Below are 20,467 nucleotides of genomic sequence, written 5' to 3'. Positions count from 1 at the left end.
CTGAAATACCTTCTCACTTTCTTTAACAACATTTTAAAAAAATCAAGACTTTACAGATCCTCAACTTTGAGACAATCAAGTCTGGTTAAATCAAAAGTACTGAAACATTTAACAATAACATGCTTTTAACAGAATAGTAAAGAAAATCAGAATGATTATTTCCATAATCAATTGATACCTACAGTAATTTTGCTGCAAAAATATATCTCTGTCAAAAAAAAGTTAAATTAATCCAAGCAGTATAACTTCTGACCATAATAACCCAGATGTTCAGTGAAGTCACTAAATAAGCCAAATTCAGTTCTGTTCTTTCAGCACTTAAACTGAAAAATACTATCAAATTATGTTAAAATTATTAATGTTTTTTTATGTCAAAGCAAGAAGACAAGAATAATTCAGTTAACTGAACACAAGACTAAATTCTGTTCTGCAAGATAATACTCTCAGGTCATTTTTCTGAACACAAGTTTCTCTGTTCTTTTAGTATCATGTCACTCTTGGAAGTCAGACATAACTGTACATAATTCATATTAACCTCACTTATAATTTCCAGTCTTCAGTATTTGTGCATCAGTATATAAACTGTTCCTTCCTGGCTCCTCACTACAACCTTATAATTGTTTGGGCTACTTCAAGTCAGCTAATCCTTAAAATTGCTTCTGCACTGTAAAACAAAACTTCATTTGTTTAACAGTCCAGCTATGCCATTTAGCACAACTACCTACATTGTACACCAATTTTGTTCCTACTTAGCTTGCACATCTGTTTTCTCCAATTCTACTGAGCACTAGACTTAGAACTCTGTGTACAGAACAAAGGTTTTAATATTAACACATAAAATGTATAGCATCAGTCATGCATTATACCAGACGTACCAGGCCAATTCAGTGCAGATGCTTGGCAATTTTTGAAACACTGCCCAGAATGATGAAGGTTGTATCTGTCTATGGTGCTGAAATATGTAAACCCCTCCTTCCTTCCCAATTTCGCGTTACCACTCCAAACCCCATTTTGAGAAACAGATCGTTAGTTCATTCTCTGGGTTATTCTTCAAAAACAAACAAACAAAAAAAGGAATTGGCAACAAGTTTCTGCATTAGGCAACGAGAGCTAGCAGACGCCCATGCCTATGTTCAGTACAAGAACTACCCAATGATACAAAACGATACAAAGGAGTTTGAGCCTCAGCCTCGATCATGGCTAACGAAAACCATTACAATCAATATCCAGTATCTAGACTCCGACTCTCGCTGCAAATCTACCCCTAGCTCTTTAATGTCTCTCTTGGAATAAAACCCACAACGTACATTCATGTTAAGGAGCAAGACTGGGAAGCAGGCGAGCCGACAGCCCCACAGGTAAATGCACTGCATCGTAAGGGAAGATTTCAAAGAGGGATGGGTTTCCCCCAATAAGGTGCAACCTTCTCCTTTTCTTTTGTTCTCCAACGGCAGGAGGATGTGTGTGTGTGTGGGGAGGGGGGTCCTTACAACTACAAATACATGGGTGGGGGGTAACAAAGGACCATACGCCACGGGGATTAATTTGTATTAGCCTCCATCGGGCAGCAGCATTTTGCGTCTGCGAGGATTAGCCCCATGGAGCCCGGACTTACCGTCCCTATCGCAGAGCTGAATCGCCTCCAGGCTGAGATTCTTGATCACATCCTCGCAAGGGCTGGTGGGGCTGCTCATGCTGCTGCGATCCAGGCGCGGAACCTCCATTGTCCCCTTCTCCTTCTCCTCCCTTGGCTTCTGCGGGCGGCCGCACGGCGGGCAGCGGCTCTAGCTCCCGGCGGAGACGGGCGGACGAGCTGGCGCGGTGGGTGCAGAGCTGCGCGCTGTAGGGGGTGGAGGCAGAGCAGGAGCGAGCGGATTTGTCACTGCAGCGGAGCGGGGAGGGGGCAGCAGAGAGACGCGCACTCATCACACCCCAGGCTCTGCATTTAAAGGGGCCGCCGCCCGGGGCTGCTGAGTCAAAGCCACAGCGGGACAAACCCCCCGCTGTGCAGCGGGCGGCGGCCGAAGGCCTCCCTCTCCCGCGCGCTGCCTATGCGACGGCTCTGGCGGCGCGGCAGTCCCAGCTGCGCCAGCACCAAGCCCCCCGCCCCATTCCCCGGGCGCCACCGCCCCGCGGGGGGAGGGGTCCTGCAGCCTGTCCCCCCAGGCCCGGGGCAGCGAGCAGCGGCTTCAGGCCGGGCTCACCCCGGAGCGCTGGGCGGGGAGGCTGCAGCCCTGGTCCCCGCGGCTGACACTCCGGGCGCCATCTCCTCCGGAGCTCACAGACCAGCCCTGGCAGTGCACAGCTCCCCGCCTGCCAGGACCTGGCTCCCAGGCGAGGAAATCCACTCCCCCATCGTCATCCCTCCCTTCCCCTCTGCACCGCTCCCCAACTCACCCCATCTCCTCCCTTCCCCTCTGCACCGCTCGGCCCTCCCCAGCGCACCCCCTCCTTCCTCTCCACTCACCCCAACCCCTCACTCCTTCCCTCCTCACACCGACAGGCCCCCGCCTCACCTTCAAGCGCGCACGGCCAGCCCCAAGCATTCCCCACTACACACCATGTGAGCGCCCCTCCCTCACGTGGCCAGGCCCCTGCCACACGTGGGTGTAATGTCCCAGCCGGAGGGGGAAGCAAGGCAGAAATCCTAGGAAGGGCCAGGCCAGGCAGCAAAACAGCCTCCCTGGGACATTGAAGTGCCACCCAGCCTGAGCTAGCCCAGCCAGGGGCTTGACCTGCTCCTGGTACAGCTCACCCCAGCAGCCTGTGCTCCCAGGATTCCTGCTACGCCCTTGCCCTTGCAATCTTCAGGCGTTTTGCACATGGCTCTGTGTGCTGAGGGAGGGAGGTCTGGCCCCTCACAGCCTTCTAGGAGTACAAGGGAGGGGCAGGAACAAAATAACCCCCCAAAATGCTATGAACAATCCCCATGATAATCATGGTTGGAGTAGGGGTTAAATACCCTTGCAGCACTTGGATTCACTTTTATCTCCAGTTTTTTTATCTCCAGTCTTAAAACTGCAGCCCATGTGTACAATAGAGAGAGACCTCAGGTCCCTTTCATGTGATGCTGCAGAAGCTACTGGGGATTAAAAGGACAGCTGCGGTATTAGGGTATGGTGTCTCCACAAGCTGTATCTCCAACTCAAAGGTGAGGGTGGGTGCAATTTCCTCCATTTTAGGTCAGTTAAGTGCAGTCCATGTAGCCGCTAGCCTCACTAGACAAAGTTTAGGTAGCCCTACGTGGACATAGGAAACTTCATTCTGGTTTTGGTTTGTATTTTTTGGCCCTCTTCCACACAGTGTGGTTTCTTATTTCAGGGTTACTCTCACACATGTATTTGTATTGATTTTCCATTTCTGAACAAATATATTACTAACACCACCCCAAAATTACAGTGAACTGCAGAAGCACTCTTCCAGCGGTGGGCCACTGGGAGCTGTAGGCAGCCATGCAAATGTAAATAAATGGTCTGGCATCCTGCCAGCGGCTTACCCTGATAGGCCAGCAGCCTGTCAGTTGCCCACCACTGCACTATACACATTCAGGCCTGGTCTACACAAGGCAGCTTACCTCAACCTAGCTATAAATGCAGCTACACTTAAATTTCATAACTCCCCTGCTACACTGACTTAATAACACCACCTCTCCAAGTACTGTAGCGTCAAGGGCAATGTAGTTAGGTAGATGCAATAGCAGTGTAGACACTGCATTACTTACATCGACTGTTATTAGCCGCCAAGAGCTGTTCCACAATGCCCATCAGTGACCGTTCTGGTCACTGCTGTGAACTCTGCTGCCCAGGGGCCAGGTGGCCACCCCTCTTCTTTAAAGTCCCATAAATATTTTAAATTCCTTGTCCTGATTGCCTAGCTAGCAGCTCCCCACTGTTGTGTGCAACTGCTCAGCTGACCATGGCAGCTACACACTGCAAACACACTCCTGTCTGGAGTACACAGGAGATGTTGGATCTTCTGAGTCTGTGGGGAGAAGAGGCTGTGCAGGCACAGCTCTGCTCCAGCCCTGGAAACATCGATCTCTCTGAGCAGATTGCTCGGGGCATGCAGAAGAAGGGCTCCAAGAGGGACCAGCAGCAGTGCCATGTGAAAGCTAAGGATTTGTGGCAGGCGTACCAGAAGGCGAGAGAGGCCAACAATCTATCTGGTGCTCAGCTGCAGACCTGCTGCTTTTACAAAGAGCTGTGTGCCATCCTCAGCAGAGACCCCACCACTATCCGCAAGAGCCCTGTGGATGCTTTGGAGGAGCCTGAATCACAGCCTCCGCCATGAACAGCGAGGAGGAAGAGTGGACGAGCAATAAGAGGAGTATGGGGGACAGGTGAGGGGGGATACAGCCATGCAGTGAGCCAGGATATGATTTTGACTCCAGCGCAGTCCAGCCAGTCCTGACACTTGAGCACGGACAAGTCTGATGCAGGGGAAGGAACCTCTGGGTAAGTATGCAGGTTGTTTTGAAATTACAGGGATGGAACCCCCAGAGTAGCAGGATACATCTGTTGATTTACCTTTTTTTTTTTTCTTTTAACTTCTGCTAGAAGAGGTAGTGAAACAACTGAGAGAGATAGATTTCAGAGTAGCAGCCATGTTAGTCTGTATTCGCAAAAAGAAAAGGAGTACTTGTGGCACCTTAGAGACTAACCAATTTATTTGAGCATAAGCTTTTGTGAGCTACAGCTAAGGTGCCACAAGTACTCCTTTTCTTTTTGAGAGAGATAGAGTTACTATCTGCTTTTCTTTCCCTCTAGAGTTAAGCAGAGGGAACCACGCAGAGCAGTTTGTTTATGTGCATTGGCATGTCCCGTGAATCCTCCGTAGAAATCTCAATTAAACTTTCATGGAGGTACTCTGTAATCCTCTGCCAAAGGTTGCTGGGGAGGACTGCTTATTTCTTCCGCTGTGGTAGGATATTTTCCTGTCATTCAGTGATTATTTCAGCAAGCATCATTACAGTACACAGGCTAGCAGCATACAGGCCCAGGCAGCATCAGGACACCAGCAGCAGCTGTGCTTTCTTGGCCTCTGTTACCCTCAGGAGTGAGATATCAGCTGAAATCACCACTACCTGTGGAAAACTGTGCCTGTATTGAGCCCCATTGTCCTATAAACATATACTCATGCCTGTGAGCTAACCCCACACTCCTCTCCCCAGAGCCATACTCACTAGGCTGGTGCTCTGACTGGCACCATGCTGTGTCAGTCCCAAGGAGAAGTGAGAATGTAGTGCTTACAACTTTTGGGGATCAAGGGGGTGAGTTCAGTATCCTAAGTTTTGATTTCTGTTGTGTATACACTAACAATGGTAGCTCTGCGGGTTGGGTTGTATCTGCAGCTGATGCTACTGTAGCCTTGAGGGTTTCCCCTCCACACCCACAGAAGGCATGAGCCAGATAAAGAGAAGAAAGAAGAGAACTCAGGTTGACACGTTCCAGGAGAGGCTGCAAGCCTGTGCTGCATCAGAGAATGAGACCAGGGCATGGAGGTTGACCCTTGCAGACAGCATGGAGATGGAAAGAGTGGAGAGGAAAAAAGCCTAGGAATCCAAGCAAGGAAAGAAGAGGGAGAGTCCCCAGAACATAATGGGACCTCTCAGGCAGCAAAGAAAGATGCTGTTGTAGACCTGCAGGTCCAAGAATCCCATGCTCACCGCTCTGCAGCCCACAGACAACTCAATGTCAGGATGTCCCTACACCTCCCTCCTCAACATTCCACGTGACATCAGGAATCACTGCATTACCCCTACCACTCCACCTCAGGGGACATTAAAGACAATCAAAGCTCCACATATACTGACTTGTGAAAAGGACATGGTTGGTGTAGGTGTACTTGAAAATGGAAGTGACTGTTCTTACCCCTTCATAATAAATTAAAGCAACTCAATTTAAGTTTTATAAAGTTCTAAATGTGTTTTAGTTACCTGGTTCATGTTACAGAATTAAATTCTATTTTTTGGAACATAATTCATCTTTATTAGGTCACAACATACACTGGCTGGTGCAGAGCAGATCTGACACCCCCAAATCTCCTGTTACTTCATTTTGACATGGAACCCATAACATCGTTCTCAAACAATATTAATAGGTGCATTGGCAGTATTATATTCTTATGCACACAGCACTCACTGCAAGATTCATACTGGGCTCCAAAAGAACAAGGCCAGGTAGAGCACACTACAGCAACACATACTGCTCTGGCTCACTATTAAAATGTTCCTGAGCCATACAGCTCCTTGTTGAAGTCTTTTTATAGCCCTTATATCTGGCCATTCAAATTCAGCAGACAGCCACTCCACTGCCACCTTCCACTTCAGCAGAAACTTTCCCCCTTTTGCTTCACAGATATTATGCAGGACACAGCAAGCAGCAATAACCATTGGGATGTTTTTTCCTCACTGAGGTGCAGTTTCGTAAATGGACAATGCCAGCAACCCTTCAGATGATCAAAGGCACATTCAACTGTCATTCTGCACCTACTGAGCCTGTAGTTGAAGCGCTTCTTGGTGCTGTCAAGGTGGCTGGTGTATGGCTTCATGAGTCACAGGAGCAAGGGGTTTGCTCGGTCTCCCAAAATCACTGTTGGCATTTCAACATTCCCAATGGTAATCCGTTGGTTGGGAAAGGAAATCCCTGCTTGCAGCTTTCTGAAAAGTCCTGTGTATTGTCATATGTGCGTGTCATGCACCTTCCCTGACCAGCCCACACCAATGTCAGTAAAGCATCCACAGTGATCCACCAGCGCTTGCATTACCATAGAAAAGTAGCCCTTTCTGTTAATGTACTCTGTGCCAAGGTGGTCTGGTGCTAAAATAGGGATCTGGGTGCTATCACCCTACTGCCGTTTGGGAACCCCAAATGGGAACCTCGTTGCTGCAAAACCATCCACTATGGCCTGCACGTTGCCCAGAGTCACAGTTCTGAGTAGCATGAGGTGATTAATGGCCCTGCACACTTGCATGACAACTGCTCCGTGGTGAAGTTCCTGACTCCAAATTGATTCCTGACTGACCATTCACAAAACAGGTGTAGCAAGTTTCTACAGTGCAATCGCCACTCACTTCTCAACTGTCAGCATGGCTCTCATTTTGGTGTCACTGCACTGGAGAGCTGGGGCAAGTTCGGCACACAGATCCAGGAATGTTGCCAGGAATGTGTATCCAAAAGTTCTGCAGCCACTACTTTATCATCCCAAACCTGCATGACAATGCGACCCACTAGTAAGAGCTTGTTTCTCAGGCCCAGAACCATCACTCCACCATCTGCAACTACTCCATGAATGCCACCAACAACTTTGAATTGTTTTTTTCCATGTCCCACAGAAATCTAGCCTCCAAGGAATCATGTTCCCTGCAGCTCCACAAATACTGCAGGATCAATCACCTTGTATTGCAATGCTCATGACTAAGGCTGCGAATCAGTCACAGAGGTCATGGAAGTCACGGCTTCTGTGACTTTCCGTGACCCCCATGAATTTTGCAGCGCAGGTGTGACTGACCCCACGACCACCCTAGCAGCCTGGGGACCAGCCGCACTGGTCGCTGCTCTGGCAGCCGGTCCCATTCGCTGCCCTGAAGCAGCGGTCTGGGACCAGCAGCAGTGGCAGAGGGGCCCCGGGCCACCCCCCCACCCCCAGACCAGCAGCGGCAACCGCGTGGCCCCAGCCCCCCCCCCACCCAGACTGGCTGCGGTGCAGCCCCGGGCCCTAGTGATGGTGGAGCCCCAGGCCGTCCCCCAACCAGCAGCAGCAGTGGGGGGGGGAAGGCCCGGGCCCGTCCCCCCACCCGGACTGGTGGTGGCGGCGGGGAAGGGGCCTGAGCTCCTGAAGAGTGCTGCTGGGGGATAGGAGAGAGGCCCGCACCTCCCCCCCGGACCAGCAGCGGCAGGGTCCCGGGCTGCCACCGCCACCCCCACAGCAGCAGTCTTCAGTAGCGTCCCCCTCCCAGCAGGTAAGATTTAGTCACAGGTATTTTTAGTAAAAGTCATGGAGCCGTGACTCTTTGTTTATTGCCCGTGACCTGTCCATGACTTTTACTAAAAATACCTGTGACTAAAACGTAGTCTTACTCATGACAATAGTGCAGAGCTGTGCAGGCTTCATGCTTCTGTCAGAGATGGCAGACAGTGAGGAGGTATGCGTGGGTTTGCAGGCATTTTGAAAAGAGGTATCAAATATTATGGATTGCAGTTGAAATTATAGGAAGGAAAAACACTGCATTATGGGAAGTGTAACCCATGGTATCAGTCATCCCTGCACAATTTGTTTCAGCCCCAAGAGGCATTGCAAAATCTTGTCAGTACACCCCATGCTGGATGGTGGTTAGTTGCACAGTAGGACAACTACCCATGTTGCACTTCACTCTGCATTTATGCAAATACTCGTGATGAGCCAAAGGTTGGCCATCCCTGCTCCATGCTATTGTAACTGTTCATACTGCACAAAACTCTCCTGATTTCAAGGCTGAGTTTTACTTACTTCAGTTTCACGTAATTGCTCCAGATATTTCCTTCCTGCACCACCCTGAAGAACTTCTTTCATTCCTTAAAGTTGATGCTCTTTAGTCTCTCAATCTCTCCTCCTCTATTAATTCATTTCTACAGCGATGAAAGACATTTATACAGCCCCCACAATCATATTACCTAGTTCTCAAACACAGTATTACAATTTACAGTTAATTTGAAGTTGTTCCTGTTCTTGAATACCTGGAGAATTCCTATTTCCCCTCGCCTCATTACCCCTCCCACACAGGTCTTTACTTCCTTCTCTTCCCCCCCATTCCCCTTTTCTGTTACCTACGGAAAACTTTTGAGCAAAGATGGATTTTGTACTGAGCTCTGAGAACAGCCAGCCTTGGGTGTGTTCCAATTCCCCCAAGGCCATTAGCCTCTCAGCTGCCTTTTAGCAAACAGCCTCCAGTCTATCTATATCCATTTTTATACCAAAACTAGTATGCCTTTTTGAAGAAAAGAATGGTTAAGCCACAAATACTGGTGGACCTCAGTGCATTATTAGGGCAGCCAAACCTACCACAGCTCTTCTTTTCAGAAGCATGGAGCACACACTCTCTGGATCTGGCTGTGGCAGCATTTTGAGGGCACTTCAAAAATACTTGCCAGTGTACAGCCAATAGCCAGCCCCATAAAAGGACGGGCATCAAAGCATTTTTTAAAATCCAGGGGACAAATTCATCCCTAGGGCCACTCCACTGACTTTAATGGAATCACTTCAGGGAATAATTTGTCCCAAAGTGTCTCAAAGCACACAGCACTTTCCTTAATATTTCTCTTACCTGAGAAAGTACGGTGCTGTGGTTGTCCTCCTAATAAGGAGTAACACTCAAGCCCATTTATGTTTGTCAAAGAAGACAAAGTCTCAGCATATAAGCAGAAAGTTTGTTCCATGACAGATTATCCCAGACAGTGTTTAGCAAAAATGTCACATACCACAAATATGGGTCAACATTACGTAAGGGAAGGGCTGACAGTGGTAGTACAATATTAGAGACAGTACAGTGCTGTGTACCTAGGACTGCAAGAGCTTGCAGAGATTTTGCCACAACATCAATCTAGCTAGCTTTTAGCATTTTCACCAACAGAGTAACAGGATATTTCCAGACAGTGATTTATACAGCTGAATGAGGAAGCGCGCCTGTTATGCACTGCAACTTTATGCAGTAGCGGAGGCAGCATTTGGTAGCACGTGTCACGTGTATCAGAGAAACGTGAGACATGTCACACAGTTTTTCTGGCTATGGTAAATCATCTCCGCTGCTGTTTCTTAGCCTGGGGGCCATGACTTTCAAGGTGGGTCACAATGCTGTTGGTGTAGGGTTTCCAGTTAAAAGAAAAATTCACACTGCCCTCCTGTGATCTGGGCACATACCCTCTACACACATGCTTCCTAGCAGAAAAGCCAGTCCCATCCAAGGATTAGGAAGCATGGGGGGAAATGAGATTGTGTACCCTTTCCTTCTCATTACTGTGCTCTGCTTTTCATATGCTAGGTTACCACTACCAGTATTGCCAACCCCAAATGTTCAAACATCATGAGTCAGACTCACCAAAAACCATGAGATTGGCTTTAAAATCATGACATTATATAAAAACAACAGATTTGGTCTTTTTATTTTACCTTCTGCTCTTTGAGCCTTTAGGATGCACTGGGGTCACATTTTGAAGATTTCTCCACAGTCATCAGGGCTAGAAATGTACTTTTTCCTTTAAAAATGAAGGCTGAAATAATCACCCCCCCACACACACTTGACTCCAGGAGCTGCGCCTTTAAGGAAAACAATAATTATCAAGAGACCCAGGACAAATCATGACAGTTGGCACCACTGTGAGTTCAGTGGGCTCAGAGGCTGAGTGGGGCAGGGGGCTCCGTGGGGCAACTGAATTTTTGTAATTTAGAAAACAATTCCTTTCCATATTTTCAGGTTTCATTTACAGTTGGAAAAAAAAAATCTTTTCCAGGCAATGGCATGACCCCAAATTCCCAGGTCTTCCCTGCCCCCAGGTAAGAGAGGCATCTATTTATTATGCAGTGGGCTGTGGAAGCAGAGAGTGCACAGAAGCTACATAGATGGCTTGCAGGGGAGTGGAAGAAAGGGATTTTATATTCGTTTTCTGTTTATATTGGTATTTCCGTTTTATTAGGATAAAAAAATTAAGTACAGAAATGTGGAAAGCATCAAAGGTAGGGTCCTGCATTTAGGACGGACCCTAACAGCTATTAATCAAATGTTATATTTTATTTACCTGGGAATAAATATTTGCTATCTTACAGTCATTCTTCATCTTTAGCAGCAGTTACATTGTAACAATATGGTTTATGGGATATCATTCCAAAGGATTGTGGGGGATGTAATCACAAAATACTTTGAGATTAGGGTAAAAGCCAGATACTTTGACAGCTGATAGCATCACAAGAAGAAAATTTGAGACCTCTTAATATAAGGTGTGCCTGGGTACAATTAATTTATGGCATAAGAAAGCCTAGTTTTCACATCACAGTCAAAATAGCATGAACACAAGGGCCCTAGACATGCCATGACATGAGGCTCCTGTGTTTTTTTACTCTCTTGCTTGGAATGGAAAGAAGCCCCTATTTCCACTCAAAGAGACAGGGGCAGTGGCATGGGTCCCCTTTCGTCCTCCAGGAATGGCAACAGAGGACCCTTTCCCCTGAGGTGCAGCACTAAGAGTCCCATCTCCCTCCCTCAGAGGTGGCAGCAGCCCCTGTCCCTCCCCCCAGTACTTAGCTTGGCAGCCAGGGTGTACCTACTTGGGTAGGTGGGCTGGCCACATATAGAGTCCTCTGCTGAAGTGGTTGTTTGCAGGGTTCACAACTCCTAGGTGTAGTTAACTCTCCATTGAGATGCACACATCTTGAAGTGTTGTTTCAGGCTGGGGGAGAGCAAACCTATATACAAACCTATATAGTATGTATGACTTAATCTGGCCCTCCTATTCAAATGACATACATGACACCTGACCCAAAATACTGAACCCCTATTCTGTAATCTGGATATCCAATTTCCATCCCAGTGTGAGCACTGTAAGCAATTAAAAGAAAACGGTACCCATTCTGCTCACCTCAGACATACAGGAAGATGCCAAATTAATTAGCAGTGTATTCATGCCACTTAAAGATGCTTCTTTTCTTTTGAAATTTCAATTTTCTGATGTGAAGGTCAGTTTTCCTTTATAAAACCTGAACAAACTTTGGAAGAAGAGGAGGTCAGTCAAACAAAAATCCTATACTTCTATTTACATGTAATCTATTTATTGGTTTATGAACACAGTGTCCTCAAGAGATTGTGTTGCTGTTTAGAAATCTCATTCCTTAAATTTATTATTTTGCTTTTACACAAGTTAAACCTCATTTTATTAATCCTAGATCTTTAGAGAACCTCTAGATCCTTTTATAATTTTTCTATATCCCCTGTATTGTTTATCACTCTTCCTAGTTTAGTATCATTTGCAAATTTAATTAGTTCATTACCCTACAGATAGTTTATGAAGATATTGAACAAAATAGGACCATACATCAATCTTTTTAGGACCCCATGGAAAGCTTATCCTCGGCTATGTGGACTATCATTTATAATTAAGGCTAAGATTTTGTCATGGTTATTCTTAGTAAAAATCATGGATAGGTCACAGGCAATAAACAAAAATTCACGGAAAAGTGAACTGTCTGACTTTTGCTGCTGCAGCTCCATGGTTTTCCCCACCACCGTGGTGTCTGGGAGCTGTGGGGTTCCCCATCCGCCCACGGCAGCTGGGAGCTGCAGGGAGACCATATTTCCCAAAGAGAAAACGGGACACCCCAGGTGTTTGCCTGAGGCATCCCCCTTCCCCTGTGTGAGGTTGTCACCTGTCGCTGGAACCCTCAGGAGGGCCCCCTCAGGAGTCTGTCACCTGTCCCTGGAACTTTGCAGGGAGCCCCCTGCCACTGCTGTCACTGGAACCCTGCCAGGGCCCCACTGGCTGTTAGCTCCAGAGTGCTGCAGCCCCGGGGCTGAAGCAGAGAATGTCAGGGAGGCAGAGCCCTCCCTTGGGTATGGCGAATCGGGGAGACTGCTCTGGGCCTCATGCTTTGGGGGGCCCCATGCTTTGGGGGGCCCCGCAGGAGGCGGGTGGGGAGGTGAGGCGAGGCGAGGCAAGGAGCCCTCCTACCAGAACCTCCCCCTCCCCACAGCGCCTCCTGCCTGCTGGAAGGCTCCGCTGATCAGCGCCTCCTCCTCCCTCTCAGCATCTACCATAGATCAGATGTTTCGTGGCATCAGGAGGTGCTGGGGGTGAAGGGAGAGGAGCGAGGGCGCGGTGTGCTCGGGAGAGGGGGCGGAACTGGGCAGGGAAGAGGCGGGAGGGGGCCTAGGCAGAGCCAGGGAGGGGAGCACCCCCCCGCAGATTAGAAACTCAGCGCTTATGTTCTGGGCCCCGCACCGCCCTAGGGACGGCTCTGCATGGAGGTCTCTGGAAGTCACGGATTCCATGACTTCCATGACCTCCGTGACATAAACGCAGCCTTATTTATAATTACTTGCTGTCGTTCAGTGATGAGCTTTTGATCCATTGAATCGTATTTCTGCTCAGACCAACTGGATTCATTATTTCCCTTCGGCTATCATGCAGCACTGTATCAAATGCCTTATTGAAGTCCAAATGTAACTCTATATTCTGTATATCTTCTAGCTTTGTCTACGAAAAAAACTACCAAAAAGGCTATCTAGTTTGTCTAACTTGATTTATTCTGTTATATCTGATCCCATGATGCTATTCACCTCTATGCAAGTACTTTTTTTTTCTTTGAATAGTTACTCCATTTCTTTGAGCCTGAAAGTTATGCTCATAGGACAGTGGTTTCCAGAGTTACTCTTTATTCCATTTTTAAAGACCTGTGATATGCTCACACTCTACCAGTCCCCTGATGCCTCTCCAATTCTCTGATTTTTAAAAAATAATTACTAGCTGTTTAGAAAATTCTATAGATACCCTAGGGTGCACTTCACAAGGGCCTGTTCAAGTGCTTATTTTTAATTAAGTAATTCTGAGTTCCTATTTTTCAGAAATTCACAATTACATTGTGTATTTCTTAACCAAGTCATTATTCAAGGGTCTAATCCTGCTCTCATTAAAGTGAATGGCAAAAGCCCCATTCACTTTAGTACGAATATGACCTGGTTCCAAATTTTATCTACTTATTACCAAGTTTTCAAGTAAAGTTTTTTTTTGGTTAAACATTTTGTTGCATTGTCCCCTTAGGAGTTACAAGGAGACTTAATATGTATCACCTTAACCCCCACATAGCAAATACCATCATCTTGCTACCCTTGTTTTTTTCCTTCAGGATGCAACTCCTGCCATATAAAAGCCTGTTTTGCTGTCTTCAGTTTTTCTTTTCTATTGCAATTAATTTTTGTGGTTACTTTTGTAAGCACACTGTGGTCAATTGTCTTCAATTTTCCTCATTTTCACTGAAGCATAGTAAATTCCTGCTGAGTTTCCCTTGTAGTACCTTTTAGAACCTTTCCTTTCCCTCTTTTCCTCCTTCCACAAAGATATTTTTAAAAGTTGTAGTCTGCCACTAATAATTCTGTGCACCAAGTTTATTTTATAATATTGTAGCTATGTCATCCCTTTCTTTGGTCTAGATAATACTTAGCTCTGTCATGAGTGCAGGGGACTGGACTAGATGACCTCTCGAGGTCCCTTCCAGTCCTACGATTCTATCATTTGAAGATTCCAAAGCACTTTACAAGACAGCTGTAAGGGAGGTAGGAATTGCTATCCCCATTTTAATGATGGACAAATTGAAGCACACAGAGGTTAAGTGCTTTACCTGAGATCACCCTGTGGCCTTGCCTACATTCTACTTTTTCTTACTCTCTTCCACCATTGCATTAATACTAGTGCAGCTCCACTGATGGCAACAAGTGGGTGCTCCAGTGTAGACAAAGTGCTGTTGGCTGCCAGCGTTGTTACCATCATGCCATCTAGATTTCCACTGAGCAGGGTTAGATGAAACAGTGGTAAAAATAGTGGTACCTTGTCCATGCTAAAACTACCACCAATCTACTGTGAGCGTAGCTGACCAGGTAGTAGTGAAATGGTAAGAGGAAGCTCAATGTCAACACATCCTCCAGAGCAAGGGATTGAACCCAGACCTCCTGACTCCGACTCTTCTGCTCTAACCATTAGACATACTGTGCAACTATTTGTTCCTAACTAGGTCTTAATCAGTTGAATTCAGCTAACGCACAATCATGTACTCAAAGATTGAGTTGTCATTAGAGGAGGTTTTGGAACAAATTGATAAAACAGAACCAGATGGTATTCACCCAAGAATTCTGAAGGAACTCAAATATGAAATTGTCGAACTACTAACTCTGATATGTAACCAATCATTTAAATCGGCTACTGTACAAGATGACTGGAGGATAGCTAACATGACACCAATTTTTTTTAAAGGCTCAAGAGGTGATCCAGGCAATTACAGGCCGGAAAACCTAATTTCAGTACCAGGCAAAGTGGTTGAAATTATAGTAAAGAACAGGATACTATGTAGTGGACATCTGGCCCATGTGACAAAACCACCCCCTAACTTGGTAATAACCCAGTACTGGAAATAACTCATCTCTGGCAGGGGTGATCCAGTAGTATCCAGAAAAGGGGGTGCTCCTTTAAAGACTGGGAAATCACCCTTACCTTTTGGTTGCCTTAGGCAGAGTCATACCCCGTGTTTATCATGATTTGGATTCCCTGTGCAGCAAAGAGGCATCTAAAGTTTGAGTTAAGTGCCAGAAAGGAAATTTCAAGTTTCCTACATATGGTTAAAGAACCCGTCAGTGTATTAAACCATCATTTCATTCTCAGAGCAATTGCTTTGCTAATATTTGTGCTTTTTCTTTCTATTGTAACATGCATCAGTTTACATTTTGTATTTTCCTCTGATTTAAAGACAGCAACTAGACTCAGTTTTTGCCATTCTCTACCTTGTAGCATCACCAGAACACAAACTCCACTCTTGATAAGTGGGGGCTCTCTATACACTAAAACATGGTTTTGCAACATTCAGAGTTTTGCTGCTCATTGGGATGATATTCTTTTTATAGGAAGGAAGGAAGTACATATAATCATCTAAGGAACAAATACATTAACTAGATAGTCATGAAATGTAATAATTTGGTCAAAATTCAGAAATGCAATGGTATATTCCTCAATTTGCTATACATTATGCTAAAGAGGTAAATGATAAAACCCTAAATATGATGAGACTAGATTTCCATAAAAAACGGTTACCCACCTTTTCGTACTGTTGTTCTTCAAGATGTGTTGCTCATGTCCATTCCGTTCTAGGTGTACGTTCGTCTACGTGTAAAGTCATCAGAGATTTTTGCCTTAGTGGTATCCGTAGGACTGGCTGTGGTGCCCCCTTGAATGCCATGCTCAGGTGTTGTTATATCAGGCACCGCCGGCCCTACGCCCTCTCGATTCCTTCTTGCCGACAACTCCGACAGAGGGGCAGGAAGTCAGGTAATGGAATGGACATGACCAACACATCTCAAACAACAACAGGTATGAAAAGGTTGATAACCGTTTTTGGTCCTTCAAGTGCTTCCTTATGTCGATTCCGACCTAGGTGACTCACAAGTAGTATCAACGGAGCTGGGCTCATAGTTCACAGTCTTGCAGCTTTCAGCACTGCTCTGCCAAAGCCAGCGTTGTCTCAAACTTGCTGGGTCAGTGCATAATGAGAAGCGAATATGTGGATGGATGACCAGGTAGTGGCCCGACAGAGCTCTTGGATCGGTACCTGTGCCAGGAAGGCTGCCGAATGCCTGTACCCTTGTCGAGCGTACTATCACAATAGCTGCCTTCACCAGCTCATAGCAGTACCAGATACAGGCCGTGATCCAGAATGAGATCCTGTGAGCAGACACTGGGCAACCTTTCATCCTGTCTGCCACCACAACGAACAACTGTGTTGACTTACGAAACGGCTTCATTCTATCTGTGTAGAAGGACAGTGCCCTCCGGATGTCCAGGGTGTGTAGCCCGCATTCCTCATCTGATGCATGAGGCTTTGGAAAGAAGACTGGTAAGTATATGTCGGGGCCAGTATGAAACCGGGAAATGACCTTAGGCAGAAATGTCAGGTGTGGGCGCAGCTGGACCTTGTCCTTGTAGAAGACCGTATAGGGCAGCTCCGAGGTGAGCGCCCTGATCTCGGACATCCTGCAGGCCGATGTTATCGCGACCAGGAACGAAACCTTTCAGGAGAGAAGCAGGAGAGAGCAGGAAGCCAAAGGCTCAAAGGGAGATACCATGAGCCTTGACAGCACAAGATTCAGGTCCCAGGGGGGAACTAGGTCCCGGACGTGCAGATAGAGGTGCTCCAGACCTTCAAAAACTGTGCCATCATATGGTGGGTGAAGATAGACCTGCCCTGGTACGGCGGATGGAACACTGAAATGGTGGCCAGGTGGACCTTGGTCAAAGAGAGGGACAAGTTTTGGAGCTTGAGGTGCAGCAGATAATCCAGGATGTCCTGCAGGTAGGCCTCTGAGGCCTGAATATGCCGCTCCAAGGCCCAACACATGAACCTTTCTCACTTTGCCAGATAGGTCACCCTGGTGTAGGGTTTCCTGCTGCCCAGAAGGACTGCTGAACATGGGGTCGAGCATGCCCGTTCATCCGCGCTTAGCCATGCAGTAGCCAACCATCAAGTGCAGTACCACCAGGTTCAGGTGCAACAGACTGCCGTGGTTCTGGGACAGCAGAGGCAGGTGTAGTGGGGCGGCTGCCGAAAGGCTCAGCAACATGCCAAACCAGTGCTGGCAAGGCCATGCGGGGGCTACCGGGATAATATTTGCTCTGTCTTGCTTGACTTTTACAAGGACCCTGTGAATCAACAGCACTGGCAGGAAGGCTCCTGACCATGGACCTACTTAATACTAACTACTAAAGAATTAACTATATACAAAGCCTAAAGACGAAAACCACTAGCCCTTGCTAAGCAAGGAAAAGTGCTCCGACTAACCACCATGGGCGATAAGAAAGAACTGAGAGGGCGTAGGGCTGGCGGCACCTGATATACCAGCACATGAGCGCAGTACTCGAGAGGGCACCACATCCGGCCCTACGGATACCGCTAAGGCAAAAATCTTCAACGACCGCACTCGTGGGCGCATGCACACCTAAAATGGAATCGACATGAGCAAGCACTGAAAGAAGAACCAGTGCAGGAGTTATTTATTTATGAGCAGAACAATTGACCCACAGGGAACTGGTAAGATCATGACTAAGCTAAAAATTGGCAACGATATAAAATCAGAAAGAAATAAACAGATACAGACCAATTCAGTCAAATTAAATCAGTTATGAAAACTTACAAAGATGAAGATGCCAATATAATAAATAATGTAAAAGATGCAATTTATATGGCATTTATAGTAGATGCTGGGAATAAAAACAGAGGAGGAGGATGAGCAGGCTGTTTATGTTTAACTAACAAGCTATCTCCTGAGAATGACGACACATTGCTAGAGTTTTGTTCATAGACAGTACTACAGAACATATTGCATGCATTTATTTTTCCTTTGAAAGAATTTGAGTACGATAGATTGAATATCAGCCAATAAAAATATCTGAGAACCAAGGGGCATCAGGGCGGCCTGATCTACACTACAGTGTTAGGTCAGTGTAAGCCACCTTGCATCAACTTAGCTGTGCGTGTGTTTACACTTAAATTTGTCTCCCACCAATGTAAACTCATCACAGCTGACCACACCAGATACCCACACGCTCTGAAGTAGACAGGAGATATTGTAGCTCCTGGGCATGTGGGGAGAAAAGGCTGTGCATGCACAGCTATGGACCAGCCACAGAAATGTGGACATTGATGAGCAAATTGTATGTAGAATGCAGGAAAAGGGGTATGACAGGAATCAGCAGCAGTGCTCCATGAAAGAGAAGAAACTGAGGCAGGCATACCAGAAGGCCAGGGAGGCCAACAGTCAATCCGATGCTGAGCCGCAGACCTGCCACTTTTACAATGAGCTGCTCACCATATTTGATGGAGACTCCACCATCCTGCAAGATCACTGTGGCTACCTTTTTGGACCCTGAGTCACAGACCCCTGCCATGAACAGTGAGGAAGAGGAGGAGGATGGGGGACATGTGACTGAGGGGTCCAGCTATGCCACAAGTCAGGATCCATTTGAGACTCCACAGTCTAGTCAATCCTGGCAGCTGAGCACAGATGAGCCCGATGCAGGGGAAGGAGCCTCAGGTAAGTGTATAAATATATTTTCCATTACAATGATAACACCCCCAACTTAGCAGGACACCGCTATAGACGTTTCATGAATTTGTTGTACCACTACCTCTTCTAGTATGAGTAAAGAGAGGTAGAGTTATCAGCTTTTCATTCTCCTACAGAGTTGGGCGGAGGGTGAGTGAGGGGGGAGATGGGAAGAGCAGTTTGTTTATGAACAAAGTGAGATCTCGATGAAACTTCCATGGAGGCACTCTGTAATCGTCTCCTGAAGGCTCCTGGGGATGGCAGCCTTATTTCTTCCTCTGTGGTAAGACACTTTCCCACACCAGTTGGTGATAACTTCAGCAGGCACCAGTATATGGCGCAGTACATGGGCCAGGGCGGCTTTGGGATGCCAGCAACAGCTGTGCTCTCTGTGTCTTTGTTACCCTCAGGAGTGAGATACCAGCTAAAATCACCCTCACCCTGTGAAAAATGATGCCAGTGTTCAAGGCCATCACCCTATACTCAATAGCTGTTTTTGTGGACGTACAGGTTCAACAATCCTGGACTTGTCTCCCTTTGAAGTTCATGGAGAACTCAATTTCAGCATCTCTCTACATTCCCCACTCACCAACATTCCACATGGCAGCAGGAGCCACATCCCTATCCTTACATCTCCATACCGGGGTACGTTAAGGACAACCACAGCTTCACATACATTAGCCTTGGGTCTCTCAGGTCAGTGTATGTGTAGCTAAAATGGAAAAGAATGTTCCTTCTCCTTCTTTAAGCCCAGTTCCATAAATTGAGTAAGGTTTTAATGTACTTGCTTTTAACTTGCACAAAATGTTGTTAAAGTGTTTGTTACTCAAAAAAGCTCTACTGTTTGGAAGATGAATTATCTTTATTAGTTCCCAACATATCCGGCAGAATGGCTGGCAGTACTGAAAGCACCCACTTAACATGTGATTGTATACTTCGACACAACTCATAGGATCAGTGACCAACAGAATGTAATAATCATAAATGTACAGCAAACACCACAATATTAATAGGTGCACTGGCACGGTTACATTCTTAGATGTTTGCCAAGCATCACTCGGTTCCTAACTTCAGAGCTCAATAAAGCATAGTACACCACAATGCATTGCTGGGGCTCATTGTTAGTGTCCTCTTTCAAAGCCTCTTTGAGCTGCACAGCTCCACATTAAGCTCTTCTGATAGCCCTTGTATCTGGCTGTTCAAACTCAACAGACAGCTGCTCCACCTCCACCCTGGTGGCAACTTTTCCCCCTTTGATTCACAGATGTTATGCAGTACACAGCAGGCAGCTACAACTATTTGGATATTTTTCTTACTGGGATCCAAGCTTGTGAGTAAACATGCCAGCATCCCTTCAGCCTACCAAAAGCACATTCAACTGTCATCCTGCATCTGCTGAGCCAGTAATTGAATCTTTCCTTGGTGCTGTTGCAATAGGCTGGTATACGGCTTCATGAGCCAGGGGAGCACGGGTTAGGCTGGGTCCCTCAGGATCACTATTGGCACACTGGTAATCTGCCTGTTGGGAAAGAAAATCCCTGCTTGTAGGTTTCTGAACAGTCCTGTGCTCTTAAAGATGCCAGTGTCATGCACCTTCCCTGACCAGACAATACTGATGTTGGAGAAATGTCCCCAGAGATCCAC

General features: G+C 46.7%; 1 protein-coding gene across 3 annotated transcripts in view; it reads right to left on the bottom strand.

Annotated features, from left to right (window-relative positions):
• PHYHIPL (phytanoyl-CoA 2-hydroxylase interacting protein like) overlaps nucleotides 1–20,467 on the bottom strand; it is an 88,585-nt gene that overhangs the window by 52,332 nt on the left and 15,786 nt on the right. Inside the window, exon 1 of one of the 3 annotated variants that reach the window (XM_074958828.1) lies at nucleotides 1,616–1,936. The exons of 1 other annotated variant lie outside the window; for it this stretch is intronic. In XM_074958828.1, the coding sequence (XP_074814929.1) occupies nucleotides 1,616–1,724 (109 nt within the window). In that variant the 5' untranslated portion in view covers nucleotides 1,725–1,936. Of the gene's footprint in view, nucleotides 1–875; nucleotides 1,007–1,615; nucleotides 1,937–20,467 lie in introns of those variants that run through there. One more of the 3 variants, XM_074958831.1, reaches the window with a different exon arrangement.

The sequence above is a fragment of the Natator depressus genome, chromosome 7 (assembly GCF_965152275.1).
Source record: "Natator depressus isolate rNatDep1 chromosome 7, rNatDep2.hap1, whole genome shotgun sequence".
Taxonomy (NCBI): Eukaryota; Metazoa; Chordata; order Testudines; family Cheloniidae; genus Natator; species Natator depressus.
Note: the sequence above shows the minus strand (reverse complement) of the source record. Positions and strands in the feature narration are given on the sequence as shown.